General features: G+C 41.7%; 1 protein-coding gene across 3 annotated transcripts in view; it reads right to left on the bottom strand.

The window, feature by feature from the left end:
• The window catches only part of lmx1bb (LIM homeobox transcription factor 1, beta b), a 63,055-nt gene extending 45,169 nt beyond the window's left edge, over window positions 1–17,886 (bottom strand). The window contains exons 1-3 of one of the 3 annotated variants that reach the window (XM_021605860.3): window positions 17,616–17,886; window positions 17,219–17,338; window positions 16,234–16,420 (exon numbers count right to left, since the gene is read on the bottom strand). In XM_021605860.3, the coding sequence (XP_021461535.3) occupies window positions 16,234–16,420; window positions 17,219–17,282 (251 nt within the window). In that variant the 5' untranslated portion in view covers window positions 17,283–17,338; window positions 17,616–17,886. Of the gene's footprint in view, window positions 1–16,233; window positions 16,421–17,218; window positions 17,462–17,615 lie in introns of those variants that run through there. The other 2 variants (XM_090239313.1, XM_021605859.3) reach the window with 2 other exon arrangements.
• Window positions 17,887–18,641: the final 755 nt, after the last annotated feature.

Consider the following 18,641-nt stretch of genomic DNA (forward strand, 5'->3'; position numbering starts at 1 on the left):
ATGAGCACGTTCTCTTGATAAGTGCGTGAATTGGACTATTTTCCTGTCCTGCTAAACATAGTTTTGGGTGTGAGGGAAAATGTGTGAAGTAAAAAGTATATTATTTCATTTAGGAATATAGTGAAGTAAAAATAAAAGTTTAAAAATATAAATAGTAAGGTAAAGTACAGATACCACAAAAAACTACTTAAGTAGTATTTTCAAGTATTTTTTACTTATGTACTTTATACCACTGGCTTTGTCATTATGGAGTCATGTGTGTAGACTGATGAGGGGAAAAAACGATTGAAATAATCTTAGAATAAGGCTGTATCGTATCAAAATGTGGAAAAAGTCAAGTGGTGTGAATACTTTCCGAATGCACTGTATGAACATAATATACACACATGCATACTTACAATATTGTCCCCCCTCCATCTGCTTAAGAGGCTTTGAACGTGAAAGAATGAAATGAAGTGTCAAAACTTGTAGAATCAAGTAAATATTGGTTATTAGGTCGAAAACGTGTGCCGGCACCAGAATTATTAAAAATATTTCATCCCTAAAATAAATATATATTCAAACAGCAATTGTGAAATACAACACTTTTCAAACAAATACTTTTGGGTCTACAGTAACTGCTGTTTATTTACTGTAGATACACAACCCATCGGTCTGTTGTGTTTGAGTCTGCCAATAACAAGTCTTATACTGCCAGTCTGTGTAAAGCAGAGGACTCTCCAGTCCCACTGCACACTGCTGTGGTGTAGAGTAGACTGAGCAGAGGACTATCCAGTCCCACTGCACACTGCTGTGGTGTAGAGTAGACTGAGCAGAGGGAGAGAGGCAACTCGTGACCCCAGTTCCACACCGAGAGAGAGGCCCTGGTCAGAGCAGGCGCTGTCTCTCCAGCTGGGATCACAACGCTAGACTGAGGGTTGGGTTTCAGAGCTGGACCCCAGCCTAGGGGGTGTAGAGGTGGGATGCCTGTCCCCTGTGTCGGCAGGGGCAGAGCCCAGCGGCAGTCCTGCAGGACTGACATCAGACAGACGCCCACCCCAGGAGGCTGGGCCCGCTCACCCGCCCGCTCTCAGGAGGAGGTAGCGACAAGCACAGGGGTCGGAGACAGTTTGGGCTTCCATAGAGCTGTCATAGGGCTGTCATGGGGCTGCCATAGGGCTGTCATAGGGCTGTCATAGGGCTGCCACAGGGCTGCCAAAGGGCTGTCATAGGGCTTCCATAAGGCTGTCATAGGGCTGCCATAGACCACAAGTTTGCCTTTTAAACTGCTGACTTTGCATTTGCATCCCACCACAATGTACAGTTGTAGTCGGAAGTTTACATACACTTAGGTTGGAGTCATTAAAACAAGTTTTTCAACCACAAATTTCAGGTTAACAAACAATAGTTTTGGCAAATCGGTTAGGACATCTACTGTGTGCATGACACAAGTCATTTTTCCAACAATTGTTTACAGACAGATTATTTCACTTATGATTCACTATATCGCAATTCCAGTGGGTCAGAAGTTAACATACACTAAGTTGACTGTGCCTTTAAACAGCTTGGAAAATTCCAGAAAATTATGTTATGGCTTTTGAAGCTTCTGATATGCAAATTGACATCATTTGAGTCAATTGGTGGTGCACCTGTGGATGTATTTCAAAGCCTACCTTCAAACTCAGTGCCTCTTGCTTGACATCATGGGAAAATCAAAAGAAATCAACCATGACCTCAGAATTGTTTTTTTTTTGTAGATCTTCACAAGTCTGGTTCATCCTTGGGAGCAATTTCCAAACGCCTGAAGGTACAATAGTATGCAAGTATAAACACCATGGGACCACGCAACCATCATACCGTTCGGGAGGAGACGCATTCTGCCTTCTAGAGATGAATGTACTTTGGTGTGTAAAGTGCAAATCAATCCCAGAACAACAGTAAAGGACCTTGTGAAGATGCTGGTGGAAACAGTTACAAAGTATCTATATCCACAGTAAAACAAGTCCTATATCAACATAACCTGAAAGGCCTCTCAGCAAGGAAGAAGCCACTGCTCCAAAACCGCTACAAAAAAGCAAGACTACGGTTTGCAACTGCACATGGGGACAAAGATCGTACTTTTTGGAGAAATGTCCTCTGGTCTGATGAAACAAAAATAGAATTGTGTGGCCTTAATCACCATCATTATGGTTGGAGGAAAAAGGGGGAGGCTTGCAAGCCGAAGAACAACCGTGAAGCACGGGGGTGGCAGCATCATGCTGTGGGGGTTCTTTGCTGCAGGAGGGACTGGTGCACTTCACAAAATAGATGGCATCATGAGGAAGGAAAATTATGTGGATATATTGAAGCAACATCTCAAGACATCAGTCAGGAAGTTAAAGCTTGGTTGCAAATGGTGCTTCCAAATGGACAATGACCCCAAGCATACTTCCAAAGTTGTGGCAAGATGGTTTAAGGACAATAAAGTCAAGGTATTGGAGTGGCTATCACAAAGCCCTGACCTCAATCCCATAGAAAATGTTTGGGCAGAACTGAAAAAGCTTGCGTGAGCAAGGAGGCCTATACACCTGACTCAGTTACACCAGCTCTGTCAGGAGGAATGGGCCAAAATTCACTCAACTTATTGTGGGAAGGTTGTGGAAGGCTACCCGAAACGTTTGACCCAAGTTAAACAATTTAAAGGCAATGCTACCAAATACTAATTGAGTGTATGTAAACTTCTGACCCACTGGGAATGTGATGAAAGAAATAAAAGCTGAAATAAATAATTGTCTCTACTATTATTCTGACATTTCACATTCTTAAAATAAAGTGGTGATCCTAATTGACCTAATACAAGTTTTTTTTACTAGGATTAAGTGTCAGGAATTGTGAAAAACTGAATTTAAATGTATTTGGCTAAGGTGTATGTAAACTTCCGACTTCAACTGTGCATGTATTTCCATCGATGGGGTTTTCCACCTCACCGACTCAAAATAACAATCTCATTAAGGCACTGGCATTAAACAAATGTAAACAGCTACAGGTCCAAAGAGAGACAAATCAAAAGAGATTGTGGGGGTACAGTAAAACTATTTGAAAAGTATTATCCATGATAAAATATGGCAATAACTGAGCAAACGAAACAACATATGGTAAGTACATCAAATCATCCAGAGGTCAATAAATAAGATTCACACTATTCTCAACATAGACTATACTGTAGAATCCATATAGTGACAGTTCTCATACAAAAACAAAGTATATCAAATCAAATTGTACTTGTCACATGCTTTGTAAACAACAGATGGAGACTAACAGTACTTACAGGCCCTTCCCAACAATGCAGAGAGAGAAAAAGAGAAACAATAAATAATTAAAGGAGGAAGTGATGTGTTTTTCCTATTCAATGTCTTTCACAATTTCAACAGAATTGAGACACATGAATCTTCATGAACACTTCATAACAAAATATATCAATGTTCTATCTCATTCTGTAAATCTTCCATATTTCATCCCTTTATCCAGCCCTCTCCAAGGTGCAGGGTCAATTTGCAGTGCTCACGAGCGCTGGAATGTCCCAGGAAGATGTATTGTAGGTGTTTTCGGGGAAATATTAAGATCCAGCCAGCAGAGAGAGAAGGTGAGGTGCGGGGGAAGGGAGGGGGTCAGAGACGATCAGTATCATAGTCTCTCTGATGATGAAATGCCTCTTATATCCCAGTTCTCTCTCTTTCCTTATCTTTTGCTCCTCTCTCTCTCTCTCTCTCTCTCTCTCTCTCTCAAGCATGGCATCTGTGTCCTACAGGGTGGGCAGGGCAGGCAGCCACTCAGTTCACTAGTAAACACTTTCCACTGTCATCACCACAGTACTACAGAGCCTCAACATCTGTCTTACACTGGTCATCAGCACTCAGCACCCCACAACCACCCCTCCTCTCCCTCTCCTCCAGCTCCCTCATTTATATCATCCAAATATTTCCCCTCAGTGCTTTTTGAAGCTTCCATGGGTCACGGGACCCTGAGCACAAATCATTTTAGCTGGTTGTGTGTGGGGGGTACACATGGAAACCTAATCTGCAATGTTTTCATTCCAGGGTTATTTTTCTTGCCAAGACAGCGATGGTCAATCAGTGGTGATCCCAAACAAAGAGGAGGTTTAGGAAGCCCTCGCTGGTCTGAGTGTCATCGTTGCAGTTTACTTAAACCTTTCTCCCCTCCTGCTCCAGGGGAATAGGCCTAAGCATATTTAGAGTCCCTGATAGCCTGCTGTGCCTGGCTTCAGGATTTAGCCCCAGATCCAGGGCCCTGGCTCTCCTTGATAGATGGAGAACACAATACATTTCCTGGTTTCCAATAAAACGGAGCTGTTCGTTTTTACACTGTGACACATCACTTGCCGTTCTTGTTGTTACTGAATTATGGCCCATTGAGCAGGGGAGCCAAAAAGTACAACATATTTCTGAGTGACCTGTTACTGTTACTTCAGTTGCCCCAGCACCACATATCTGACCTGTAAACACTAATAGATTGTAGAAGAACCAACATCAACCAACACTTTTATTTGCAGTAACTGTAACTGTATGAGGTGATAATTGTCTAAACATTCATAGTGAATACACCTTGGAGGCTACTCTACAGGCAGCATTCGTATTGAACACCTCTGTACACCATTGGCTTGAGAGACACAGGCTGCTGATGGACAGGTCAGTGAGCCAGGGAGATGAGCCAGAGCAGTGCCAGTGACCCGCCCACCTGCAGCCTACATCTGATACAGTATGAGTCAAGACAGGAGAGAGGCTGGGGAGGAATCTGCAGGCCTGGTTAAAGTAATCAGATTGTTTCAGTGCATGTGATCAGCAGTCTAACAGACTTCCAAACAGTTGAATGAGTAAATAAAGTGCCCCAGGGGACTCCTGCTGGAGACGGATTACTGTAAGGGTACACACAAAGGAGTTTAAGCCCCACAGTACTCAGGGGACTGCAGACAAAAGCCTATGTTGGGGTTCTACCAGGGAACTGCCCAGGTTTATTAATCTCATCCTGGGCTGCACCTCCAGCAATTGCAAGTCATGCACTCATTCACATACACACAAACACACACCTGTGCTCAAGTGTACACACACACACACTTGCATGCAATGTATGTGCACCCCCCTACACACACAAACCATTTTTCGTAAATAACTGAACTATGGATGTGAGTTGAATGTTTGTGGGGGTGTGACTCATAAGATCAGTCTCCTGCTCACTTGGCTGTGGAAGAAGGCTTAGGGGGAAGTTGGAGCTGAGGCATTATTGAGCCCCATCCTATTCTGCATCCATTCTTCCTCCTCTTTGGACCTGACACAAGTAAAGGGATTAGGAGCCCCTGTTTCCGTCAGGCCCTCTACCCAGGACAAAGCACTCCACAGCTTAGTGTCACTGTCTATGATAAAAGTGCAGATCTCTGTCAGTCAGCTTGGGCAGACAGTGTTTGGAAGCTAATCTCATTAAGAGATGAAGAAAAAGAGTGGCAGAGAGAGAATTTGTTTTGAAGTAATGACATTTGCTCAAGTGTCAGAGTACATACAAAATCAGCCAAAAGTTTGGACACACCTACTCATTCAAGGGTTTTTGGAATCATGTAGTAACCCAAAAAGTGTTAAACAAATCAAAATATATTTTATATTTTAGATTCTTCAAAGTAGCCACCCTTTGCCTTGATGACAGCTTTGCATTCTCTCAACCAGCTTCAGGAGGTAGTCACCTTGAATGGTTTTCCAAAAGTCTTAAAGGAGTTCCTACATATGCTGAGCATTTGTTGCCTGCTTTTCCTTCACTCTGCGGTCCAACTCATCCCAAACCCTATCAATTGGGTTGAGGTTGGGTGATTGTGGAGGCCAGGTCATCTGTTGCAGCACTCCATCACTCTCCTTCTTGGTCAAATAGCCCTTACACAGCCTGGAGGTGTGTTTTGGGTCATTGTCCTGTTGAAAAGCAAATGATAGTCCCACTAAGCGCAAATCAGATGGGATGGCGTATCACTTCAGAATGCTATGGTAGCCATGCTGGTTTTAAGTGTGCCTTGAATTCTAAATAAATCACAGAGTCACCAGCAAAGCACCCACACACCATCACACCTCCTCCTCCATGCTTCACGGTTTGAACCACACATGCAGAGATCATCCGTTCACCTACTCTGCGTCTCACAGAGACACGGCGGTTAGAACCAAAAATCTCAAATTTGGACTCATCAGCTCAAAGGACAGATTTCCACCGGTCTAATGTCAATTGCTTGTGTTTCTTGGCCCAAGCAAGTCTCTTCTTCTTATTGGTGTCCTTTAGTAGTGGTGTCTTTGCAGCAATTCGACCATGAAAGCCTAATTCACGCAGTCTCCTCTGAACAGTTGATGTTGAGATGTGTCTGTTACTTGAGTGCGCAGCTGAAAATTCTATGCTGGAAACACTAGGTTTGTTATTTTTGATTAAAACAAAACCGCTATTCATTAAATATGAATAATGTGTGGATTCCGCGACGCGGTTAGCTTTTAACATCTAGGACCGCTATTTCTTGTCCCGGATTCCCGCTTAACAGACAGGTTGAAGCTTGCTTGAGAGAGACGCAAAGCTGCTAGCCATCAAGCTAACGAAGTTGGTACCATATGAGCTTTACAACGGATCCCTCTTTATTTGAAGAAATAAATGAACTGTTCCAGTGCCATAGGAGCTGTATCCACTACGCTTTGTTTCGGGACAAACCAGATCACTCCAATGATCTGGTTCCATTGCAGCAATTGTTTGCGTGCCGAGGATTATAGGCTTGAGGTGGCTTCCTTGATCATGCAGGTCACTAGTCTACGTAGGAAACTGGGGAAAACACAAAGTGGAATGTTTACATTTTCCAAGCAGGTGGCTAGACGGCGTTTGCACTAGTTGGATGCATCTCTGCCTTGTTGTTTGTCGTTATCCTAATGGCCGGTGTTGCCCGGAGCTCCCCAATCTGATATCGGAGTCGACGGAGAACAGCAAGAGGAGCAAGGCAATCAATGATGGTCGTATGTCACGAGCTGTGAACACCGAAGACACGGCCTCCCGCAAAGCAGTCTACACTCCCAATGAGAGGCCCGGAGCAGATACAAACAATGAACAGTTTCGCCGTCCTTAAAGCCTGATCTTCCTTCACATGTGTTGCTGGGGGTGCCTGTGTCCGTGGCCACAGTGCCTACTACTAAGATTTCGAAGTCAACATCGGCAAAATTCCATCCCTGCCCTGGATCGAGCGGGGCTTCTCCATCTGTTGGAGGCCTGCACCAGGTGCCGGGCTCAAGTTATCTTGCCTCTCGCCCGTCCATAAAGGGTTCTCCGAATCATGTGAAGTGTGGGAGTGGGCGGATTTCCTTGTCCTTCTTGCCAGCAGTGATTTGGGCAGCTCCATGGTAAGAAATGTGACCGTTCCTGGTGCAAAAACAATGTCCTATCAATGAGCTTGTGTAAATGACGTTACTAAGCTACACTCGAATGTACTACGATTCTATAGCTGATCTTTAAAGGAAGCCTGTCCAACAATCCAGGTAGAATCAGGAATTCCCCAGGGCAGCTGTCAAGGCCCCTTATTTTTTTATATCTTCATTAATGACATGCCACTGGCTTTAAGTAAAACCAGTGGCATTATCAACAAGGCAGGTCTAACAGGCCCTAGTTTTGTCGCACCTGGACTACTGTTCGGTCGTGTGGTCAGGTGCCACAAAAAGGGACTCAGGAAAATTGCAATTGGCTCAGAACAGGGCAGCACAGCTGGTCCTTGGATGTACACAGAGAGCTAATATTAATAATATGCGTGTCAATCTCTCCTGGCTCAAATTGGAGGAGAGATTGACTTCATCACTACTTGTATTTATGAGAGGTGCTGACATTTTGAATGAACCAGTGCATACCCCAAAAGACATGCCACAAGAGGTCTCTTCACAGTCCCCAAGTCCAGAACAGAATATGGGAGATGCACAGTACTACATAGAGCCATGACTACATGGAACTCTATTCCACATCAAGTAACTCATGCAAGCAGTAAAATTTGATTTAAAAAACAGATAAAACATGCCTTATGAAACAGAGGGGACTGTGAAGCACAAACACAAACATAGGCACAGGCACATGCATACACACACGATAACATACACACTGTACACACGCACATGGATTTTGTACTGTAGATATGTAGTAGTGTTGGAGTAGGGGCCTGTGTTGTGAAATCTGTGAATGTGCTGTAATGTTTTTAAACTGCCTTAATTTTGCTGGACCCCAGGAAGAGTAGCTGCTGCCAATGGGGGTCCATGATAAATACAAATACTTGAACTCTATGAAGCATTTATTTGGACTACAATTTCTGATGTTGGTACCTTTGGGTCTTCCTTTCCTGTGGCGGTCCTCATGAGAGCCAGTTTCATCATAGCGCTTGATGGTTTTTGTGACTGTTCTTCAAGAGACTTTCAAAGTTCTTTATATCTTAAAGTTATGATGGATTGTCATTTCTCTTTGCTTATTTGAGCTGTTCTTGCCATACTATGGACTTGGTCTTTTACCAAATATAGCTATCTTCTGTATACCACCCCTAACTTGTCACAACACAACTGATTGGCTCAAATGCATTAAGTCGAAAAGAAATATCACAAATTAACTTTTAACAAGGCACACATGTTAATTGAAATGCATTACAGGACTACCTCATGAAGCTGGTTAAGAGAATGAAAAGAGTGTGCAAAGCCATCGTCAACGGAAAGGGTGGCTACTTTGAAGAATATAAAATATTTTTAGATTTTTTAAAAACTTTTTGGGTTAATACCTGATTTCATATGTGTTATTTCATCATTTTGATGTCTTCACTATTATTTATACAATGTAGAAAATGGTAAAAAGAAAGAAAAACCCTGGAATGAGTCGGGGTGTCCACACTTTTGACTGGTATTGTAAATATGCCAAAGAAGTCACAAAATGCACCAAAATTCTGACATTCCTACTGAGCATGACATATTTAATTAATCAGTGAGTGTAAGTAACACAGTAATGATTTATAAGTTATCAGTGAATGTACTGCCCCAACAAAATATGATTACAGACTGCACAGGGGCAGAAGAAATGGAAACAGGGAGATAGAGAGAAAGAGAGAGATCCACTGATTGAGGCTAGGCCTAATGCTACAGTGCATTCGGAAAGTATTCAGACCCCTTCACTTTTTCCACATTTTGTTACGTTTCAGTCTTATTCTAAAATGGATTAAATTGTTTTTTCCCCCTTATCAATCTACACACAATACCAAATAATGACAAAGCAAGAACAGTTTTATAGAAATTTGTGCACATTTTTTAATCACATTGACATAAGTATTCTGACTCTTTACTCAGTACTTTGTTGAAGCACCTTTGGCAGTGATTACAGCCTCGAGAATTCTTGGGTAAGACACTACAAGCTTGGCACACCTGTATTTGGGGAGGTTCTCCCATTCTTCTCTGCATATCCTCTCAAGATCTGTCAGGTTGGGTGGGGAGTGTCGCTGCACAGATATTTTCAGGTCTCTCCAGAGATGTCCAGGCTCTGGCTGGGCCATTGAAGCCACTCCTCCATTGTCTTGGCTGTGTGCTTAGGGTCGTTGTCCTGTTGGAAGATGAACCTTTGCCCCAGTCTGAGGTCCTAAGCGCTCTGGAGCAGTTTTTCATCAATGATTTCTTTGTACTTTGCTCCTTTCATCTTTCCCTCGATCCTGACTAGTCTCCCAGTCCTTGCTGCTGAAAAACATCCCCACAGCATGATGCTGCCACCACCATGCTTCACCGTAGGGATGATGCCAGGTTTCCTCCAGAAGTGACGTTTGGCATTTAGGCCAAAGGGTTCAATCTTGGTTTCAGCAGACCAGAGAATCTTTTTTCTCATGGTCTGAGAGTCCCTTAGGTGAGTTTTAGCTCCAAGCTGGCTGTCATGTGCCTTTTACTGAGGAGTGGCTTCTGTCTTTCCACTCTACCATAAAGGCCTGATTGGTGGAGTGCTGTAGAGATGATTGTCCTTCTGGAAGATTCTCCTATCTCCACAGAGTAACTCTGGAGCTCTGTCAGGTTCATCGGGTTCTTGGTCACCTCCCTGACCAAGGCCCTTCTCCCCTGACTGCTCAGTTGGGCCTGGTGGCCAGCTCTAGGAAGAGTCTTGGTGGTTCCAAACTTATTCCTTTTAAGAATGAGTCCACTGTGTTCTTGGGGACCTTCAATGTTGTAAAACATTTTGGAACCCTTCCCCAGATCTGTGCCTCGACACAATTCTGTCTCAGATCTCTACGGACAATTCCTTTGAACTTATGCCTTGGTTTTTGCTCTGACATGCACTGTCAACTGTTGGACCTTATATAGACAGGTGTGTGCCTTTCCAAATCATGTCCAATCAATTGAATATACCACAGGTGGACTCCAATCAAGTTGTAGAAACATCTCAAGGATGATTAATGGAAACAGGGTGCACCTGAGCTCAATTTCGAGTCTCATGCCATTGGATCTGAATACTTATGTCAATAAAGTATTTCTGTTTATTTTTATTTTTAATACATTTACAAACATTTCAAAAAATCTATTTTCACTGTGTCATTATTGGGTATTGTGTGCAGAATGATGATGAAAACATGCATTTAATCCATTTTAGAATAAGGCTGTAACGTAACAACATGTAGAAAAAGTCAAAGGGTCTGAATACCTTCCGAATGCACTGTATGCCCAGAACCCCATGTGGTTGTAGAATGTGTGACGTTAGTGTGAGAGTGAGCTACAAGCATACAGCACTCGGACTGCAGCACTTGCCACCCTGATGCCACCCATTTCTTGTGTATCTGTGAAAAGCCTACGTGTTGGAAAAACATTCCAGAGCTGGATCACATTTACAGAGTGCATGGGGCCAGTCCTGAAATCCTGAGCCAGAAGAGGCCTTGTCTCAATTCCACATGCACGTTCGACTGGGGTGCTTGTAGAACAGACAAGGAAAGAGACGATGCTATTTTGCAGGTACATACACTAAAACGTCATTGTAAAAAAAAATGCATTCCAATTATTTATCTATTTTTCACAATAAAATCAATGAAAAACTGCAATCCTACTATATTTTCCCAAATTGACACCTCTACTAATGTGCCATTAACTCTCTCCCTTTTTCATTGAATCTTCTCTGTTTTTCTCAGTTTTGAAATGATCAACTGGATATTTAGCTTTCTTCATATTCATTCTAGCGGTTATTTTTAGATTGCATTTTTGCAGCATATTGCGGTAAACATTTGTGGTGTGTTTTGAATAGTTGTCATCCTCTGCAAATACATTTGATCCCCTGAAGAGTTGAAGCTGCTGATGAAAATCACCATGTACTAGTTTGTTTACCATAGCTGAGGAATATTAATATCTGACTGACCTGTCCCGCTGGCTCCTTCACTGGATCCCTAACAGACAACTTTAGGAGATGAGGTTATTGTGGCTACTAACAAATTGCATGCTTGAGCTGCTTTGCTTCCTTTGCTATCATTCTAATGTGAACCCACCAGACAGCTCCCAGTACAGGTCTGACTCCCCTCCTCTCTTCCTCAGGCCAACAGCTCCCCCACACCAAGCCACAGAGGCGTAGCCCCCCATCCCTACCCATCAGCCTGGCCTCTTAAGTGTTGATGGGCATTAACATGGTTGAGCCTCTGTGGCTTGCCAAAGTATTCTGCTAGCTCTTTGTTTTTCAACTGTTATCATGCACACGTGCAAGCATGCATGCACACACAAAGCCACACACAAAGACACACACACACCCGCAGACACACACACACCACACACACACACACACACACACACACACACACACACACATACACACACACACACCCACAGACACACACACACACACCCACAGACTCCACGCAAACACACACGCACACATTGTGATTAAGCAAGACGTTGTTGCAGTCATATTAAACACACCATTTTGTAAAGTATTAGTTTACGAATGACTACGCCTATATTATGTTGGGTATTATGACCTGTTCAATAAAATATTCATCATTTCATCTACAAGCGTATAATTAGAAACTCAATTAACCATTGGGAAATGCACCTAGTGAATACCAAGTGCCCACGGCATTACACATTAATACCCCTAAATAACAGGTCACAATGTGTAGGGGGAAATGGATGGCACATTATGAAATGACAGATGAGTGCATCATTTTATGTTGCTAGGATAGGCCAGGCAATGCTGACACAGAACCCAATACTTCCTTACAGAGGAATACAGCTAACCCAGTCAGTGCACTAAGAATCCAGGCAAGCTGAAGCAATATTATCCAGCTTACGCCAGCTAATATTAGATGTGTCTTTCTGCAGGGGCCCTCTACTTCAACACCAGCACTAGCCGTAGCTACTTCTTCACCCCCATTTCACTCTTTCTTTTGGAAAAATTTGAGAATAAAGAACACTACGTCTTGCGAAATACATCTCACTGTTTCTGACCTGCCTAGTCTTTTATCCTATCATCTAAACACCATGCCATAGCTACAGTATGTATGTGTAAGAGTAGCTTTGAGGCAGGAGAAAGCCTTGTCCATTTTGCGTGCATCCCCTTTCACACGAGAACAAAGGCCACGTGGGAGTGTCGTACACTACAGTGAGTGGAACACAGTAAGTTAGTGCAGCTTATGTAGAAACCTAGCCGTCAGCATGTAGCCTATCCACCACCCCGCATCCCAAACACAGCTAATTAAAAAACACAATTTCACAGGAGGACACCCCAATCCAGCATAAAAAGCACCTATCAGCACACCAGGGGATCGTCCAACACTGAGAATTACAAGGGAAGGAGTGAAGGTAAGGGGGCTCTGGTGTTATGAGTTCAGTGGTCTGTTAAAATAATGTGGCTAGTGAATTGAACAATACTGCTGCTTCAACATACTGTATATTCATATAGAGGATCAAGTGGTTAGCAATATAGATAAAAATGCATTCTAATTTTAATATTTCACTAGATCTTTTGCCACCCATCTGCACTTGTCTGAGCATCACAGTGTAATAGTTGACAACAATATATCTTCAGAAATAATACACTTTAATATTCTCATAAACTGACAAAACAGCCAGATCATTAGAATGCTCAACATTCCTCAATAGTAGTCTACTGTCCAACACATGTGGAGTGACACCCTTATTACACAGGTCTTTTCAGACCAGACGCCCCTCTCAGGGAGATGTGTGTCCTCTAATGATGTCTAATTGAACTCCCAACACCAGGTCAGAAGCAGCTATCAGGGGGATGGTCTATTGTCACTACACTTCTCACACATCATCTCACTCCCCGACCGACAGACAGACAAATGACCACCTCATAGTTTCTACTACAGCTCCCACCCAGCAGACAACCAAACCAACCATAACTATTTACTTTGGTTAATAGTGGCTTTACATTGTAACCTATACTAGTCTAAACTATTACACATCATAGTCACGGGAAGTAGGGATGCTGAGGGTTCTGCAGCACCCTCTGAAAAATCTGAATATTTGTATTTGTAGTGCACAGGGCCTTTAATAGTCCTATATTAGCAGACCGATAACGCGGGGAAAAATGCTCAATCCCGTTGTTAATATCAACAGGTCTTCTGAACATTTATAGAATGAAATTGCACACTAATTCTAAAATAACATTATTCAGCATAACAGGTTTTATAAAAATACATTGGAGGGAGAATTTACTGGGACACAAAATCATCAAATCTCCTCTGTCTGAACATACATACATAAATTGTGCAATAGGTGTGAAAATAAATGTTTGCCAATCCATTGATTTACGGTAGCCAGATATGATTATGGGGCATGAATCAATTTCTGTAGAAATGTAATTAGGCACCTCTCCTGTTGTATGGCAAGGAGTCTGCCTTGCAGGTCACGGCAGTTTGTGGGCTGATATATGCACCTTAAATTAGTGTCATAAAAATCATAATGGTGCCAATTACATCTCTAAGTATCCCATCAATACAAATGAAATAAACAAATACAGGTAGTGTTGTGTACACATGGGACCCCCCTGCTAGTTGTTGACCTGAGACTGATGGAAGGTGAAGAAAGGGAGGCTGGATGATGTAATGATGGATAATAGTGTGGGCGTACATGACAGGAATCAGCAGGTTGCTGTTTAGAGGCTCTGGATATCCTCGAAGCTCACACCGTTACAACAAGTTCACGGCCAAAACAACACCCCAAATGTGTCTAGAAATTACTGCCTGTTCAGACCTCATACACAATTTTACGCACGCACGCACACACGCGCACACACGCACACACACACACACACACACACACACACACACACACAGTCTTGTACAACTAACCTTGTGGGGACACACAATTCTGTCCCATTCAAAATTCTATTTACCTAACCCCTAACCCTAAACCTAACCTTAACCCTAACCCTGAACCTAACCCTAGCTCCTAACCCTAACCCCCTGGAACCCCTAACCCCGTGGAACCCCTAACCCCCTGGAAATAGCATTTGACCTTGTGAGGACCAATCAAATGCCCCCCCCCCCCCTTCGCACCGTTTGTCTATGTCACTGTTTCCTGACTGCATCTCCCAGGCAATGGCATCCTGGAGCTGCTGCTATGACATCCACATTGTTACCACTAACTGCATATGGTCATGTCGGACAGAGCAGGATGAATGGCTGACAAAAACAGTGATGCAGGGCAATATATGTAGCTCATTGTTTGTTGCAGGGAGCTAGAATGTCCCAGGGATTGAAGTAGCAATGTTAAAAAACCCTGACACATAAAGCTTAAAATGTAGTGACAAGCATGAAGAGCACTAATACAATGAGTGGGGACATAGGGTCACATGTTGCACACAGTCAGGGTTGAAGGCAGAATAAACTTAAGCCTCCCATCGAGACAACAGCAAACACCCCCAGCCAGTGAGTTTCACTATTATCAAGGCGCACTGATTGGATGCGCGCAAAGGTAACTTTGCCAATAGAATTCCGGGACTCTGTCCTTTCCAAGCATGCATGTCGGTTAATCGCCAGCAAAATACCATAACTGAAATGGCCCATGTTCTTACTGTTGGTTATAGATAAATAACTAAACAAATATATTGTGTAATAATTGTGTGTAATAATTTCACAATACATTTCCATTCAATTCTTATTAGTCTACCAATTAAACATTTCTGAAGTAAAAGTTATAAAGACCAAATAATAATAATAACAATAATAATAAGTTCAAGAAATTATAGTTTAAGTTCTCAGAGTGTAAAACCATTTGACGACCACGAAGGCCACAAATCTTTAGCATGTCATTGTTGCTTTGCGCGTGGAGTTTTTTTAATGGTCGAATGCTGACATATTATTATTCTAATGTAAGAAAGGAACAAAACTAAAGCCAATATTTTCATATAGGCCCACCATATTCGAAAAGGCTTATAGCTCCCTCTAGTTCTATTTTGTTCGTGTGTGTGTAATTATTACCATGATATAGGATTAATAACGAAATAATATCAAGAAACTATTCCAAAAGGTGGGTCGATATGTTTTGGTTGTTGTTTTATCTTGAAACGAACAAAAGGTCTAGCTACATTTAAATCTAAAATTGTTCAATTGTGCCTTCCACGTACCATACACAGCGGTTAGGATAAATACTCCACTAAATGCTGCAGTGACCATCATCGGTCTCCAATCCAAGAGATCCTTGCCTCAAGAGATCCTTGTCATAACAATTCAGAAAATATCAACAAAATTGCAGATAATTAAGTGCCAGTAAAAGCAATCGTTTTGTGACTGACTATAGTTTTGACTAAGTCGTCGATACTGGATGGGCTATAAGAACACATCTCCGTTAGAAACGTATTACGGTTAACACCAAAGTGAATTATCACATGCCATACAAATAGAAAGAAACGATTGAAAAGCAAAATGTTCTCAATTATAGGTATATAATATAATAAATGTAGGCCATATTTTCTAAAGAGCGTCTGGCAACTTGACAAGTAGCCGGAGCGCGTATCTGTGTGAGAGTGACAATGCTGGAAAAAAATGTACACATCAGCTTATAGTGTAGGCCTACTGATAGATCATGGGATGAATAAAGTTAAATTGAAATTGATTATTTGGCTGAAATTATACAATTGTTGGACACATTCTAAACATAATTACATTCATGCGTCCCAAGTGAACAGGAGAGGCCTACTTGGTGTTATTTCATTGTGCGTAAAACAACCAGAGAATAGTCTATATGTAAATATAATTTTTCTTACTGTTGGTAGTCATGTTTGCAGTACAGTTTCCTATCTCGGAAATAACAACTGGTAGTTAGAGGTTGTTGACACACAGCGCACTGCAGACACTCCTCATGCCACGAGGAATCGTTGACTCTCATCAGAAACCTGTCAGATATTGGACGCTGGCATCCTTCACATACAGATTGGTGATGGCATTCCGTCCCTAAAATGGATGTAAAATAAGTTAAAAGGGCAAAAATATTTTAACAATAGTATGCATACTAACTATACTTTATGGACTGTTTGTGTCTTTTTTTATAGTTACCGGCTTATGACATGTTTATAATCTATATAACCTTATATTTATTAGCTAAACAATGTAAATGTTCAGTTTAGCTAATAAATATAAGGTCATAGATGATAAACATGTCATAAACAGGTAACTATAAAAATACACAAACAGTCCATATCACACTACAAGACCCGGTTTTAGGCCCTACCTAATCTTATAATTGGAACTATCTAAATATTCTAAACCAAAGATATGAATGTGTTTTAATTGGCTATCTATACCACAACCACAAAATCTGAAAAGAGAAGGTATCCGCCTGCGGTGAAAATAAAGTATTTGTTAAATGTGATATGCCTAAAAAAAACAGCAATCAATTGCAGTAACGGTAATCCAATTATTTGAAATAGTGAAATAGTGATAATTTCACAAAATAATGAAATAGGCTAGTTTTGTCAGTGTAATAGGGAGATTCTAAATACAATTATATAATTGTGCTATTATTTCTGCTAAACAGTCCGGCCTACAGTAAATACACTACATTCATTATTAAAATGATAACTAAAGCAAATGGTGTAAAATGTCAAATGTTAAGGAGGCCTATGGCTCGTGGGGGGATTGTCTGCACGTATAGCTTGCAGGACACACACTTAGAACTAGAACTTTCTCGTATTGTGTGTGATGTCTGTACTCCGGGCTCTTTTAGATGCAGATGAACCTATGCGGACTTACCAAGCACGACTCCAAGGGTAGCTTGACGATGGGGATGATCTTCAGTCTTTATACCGTCTAACATCCTTGGGTACTTGGATTGGTTTCTCTTCAAGAAACAGCGTTCCAGTGACTCCGGACCTGTTGCAATATCCATAACAATGTACTGTCAGACTTTTCTTCGCTTCAAATACTAGCTAAATGCCACAATATTTGCTGAGGCTACTTGCACACACATACACAAACAATGCGTTTTCCCAGATCGCTAACTTAAAAAAATAATAATTAAAAAAAAAGTCGTCCCAATGTTAAGACAGACGTCACTGTTTGTAGGACTATCCTAAGCAGAATCGTCGTATGTCACAGAATCGGATGAGAAGCGACAATAAACCTGACAAACACTATTTGGAGCAGTCACCTGTTAATTTGGACTGAATATGTATACTGTAGGCTATCTTCTTGTTTGCACCCGCGCGTGACCAGAAGAGAATTCTATGGAGGATGAAGCTTATCCGCTCGAGACGTATGTTTCTACCAAGAAAAACTACTAAAACAACAACAATTGTAACTCCAGAAAATATGAGTGAAATGTTCCAATGGTAACTCTTCAAATGCTATGCCCCTTGGACGGATCCCTGCCGCTTGAAAAGTCTGCATTACGAGATTGAAGCGAATGGATCCTCCTCCCACCCCTCTGGGGCAGCGTCACTTTTTTAGACTATTTACTGACATTGAGATGCTATTGGTGCTCACATTTGGTGCGCTCTAAAAGTTGAACTATGTTTCGCCTATCACTTTGAACAAAGCTATAGACACAACATGGTGAGAGAAACAAAAATGCAGTCAGTGTACTACAACTCAAATACTGTACATTGTAATCTAAAGGTATATCAAGAAGTTTAACTTGCTATGGCCATTTGCAATTTATCTTAATTTAGTTCAAAGTGAACCATTGCTAAGATAATACTTCTTTATTACAATTGATATTATAATAATTATAATAATACATAAATTATTGTAATTATTAGAGTAGTAGTATAAGTCTCCTAGTAGGCCTATAGTTGGTGTTTGTATTGTTTTTTGTTGTTGTTGTTGATGTTTCTTCTTTTTCTTCTTTTTTCTTCTTCTTGTCTTCATATAGGTTAGTAAAAGCTTTGAAATTAAGTATTGGACCATTACGCTTTCGACGTTCACATGCTTTGTGGTATTGTGTCCACTGTGCACTACAAAGACTCGAACCTAGTGACTCCTGTACAGCCGATGCACCTGGCGATGGGTGGCGATAACTGAACACTGTGCAGCCTTGATGCCGACGGTGAGAGTGGCTTCCACTGAAACATACTTGAAAGTAGCCCGTCTAGAAAGTAGCCTATACTGACTTTTTCTTCCTCTAATCATGTTGCTAGAGCTTATGCACGTACAATCTATTTTAAAAACAGGATGG

Source organism: Oncorhynchus mykiss, chromosome 6, assembly GCF_057628025.1.
Source record: "Oncorhynchus mykiss isolate SJ-2025 chromosome 6, ASM5762802v1, whole genome shotgun sequence".
Classification (NCBI taxonomy): Eukaryota; Metazoa; Chordata; class Actinopteri; order Salmoniformes; family Salmonidae; genus Oncorhynchus; species Oncorhynchus mykiss.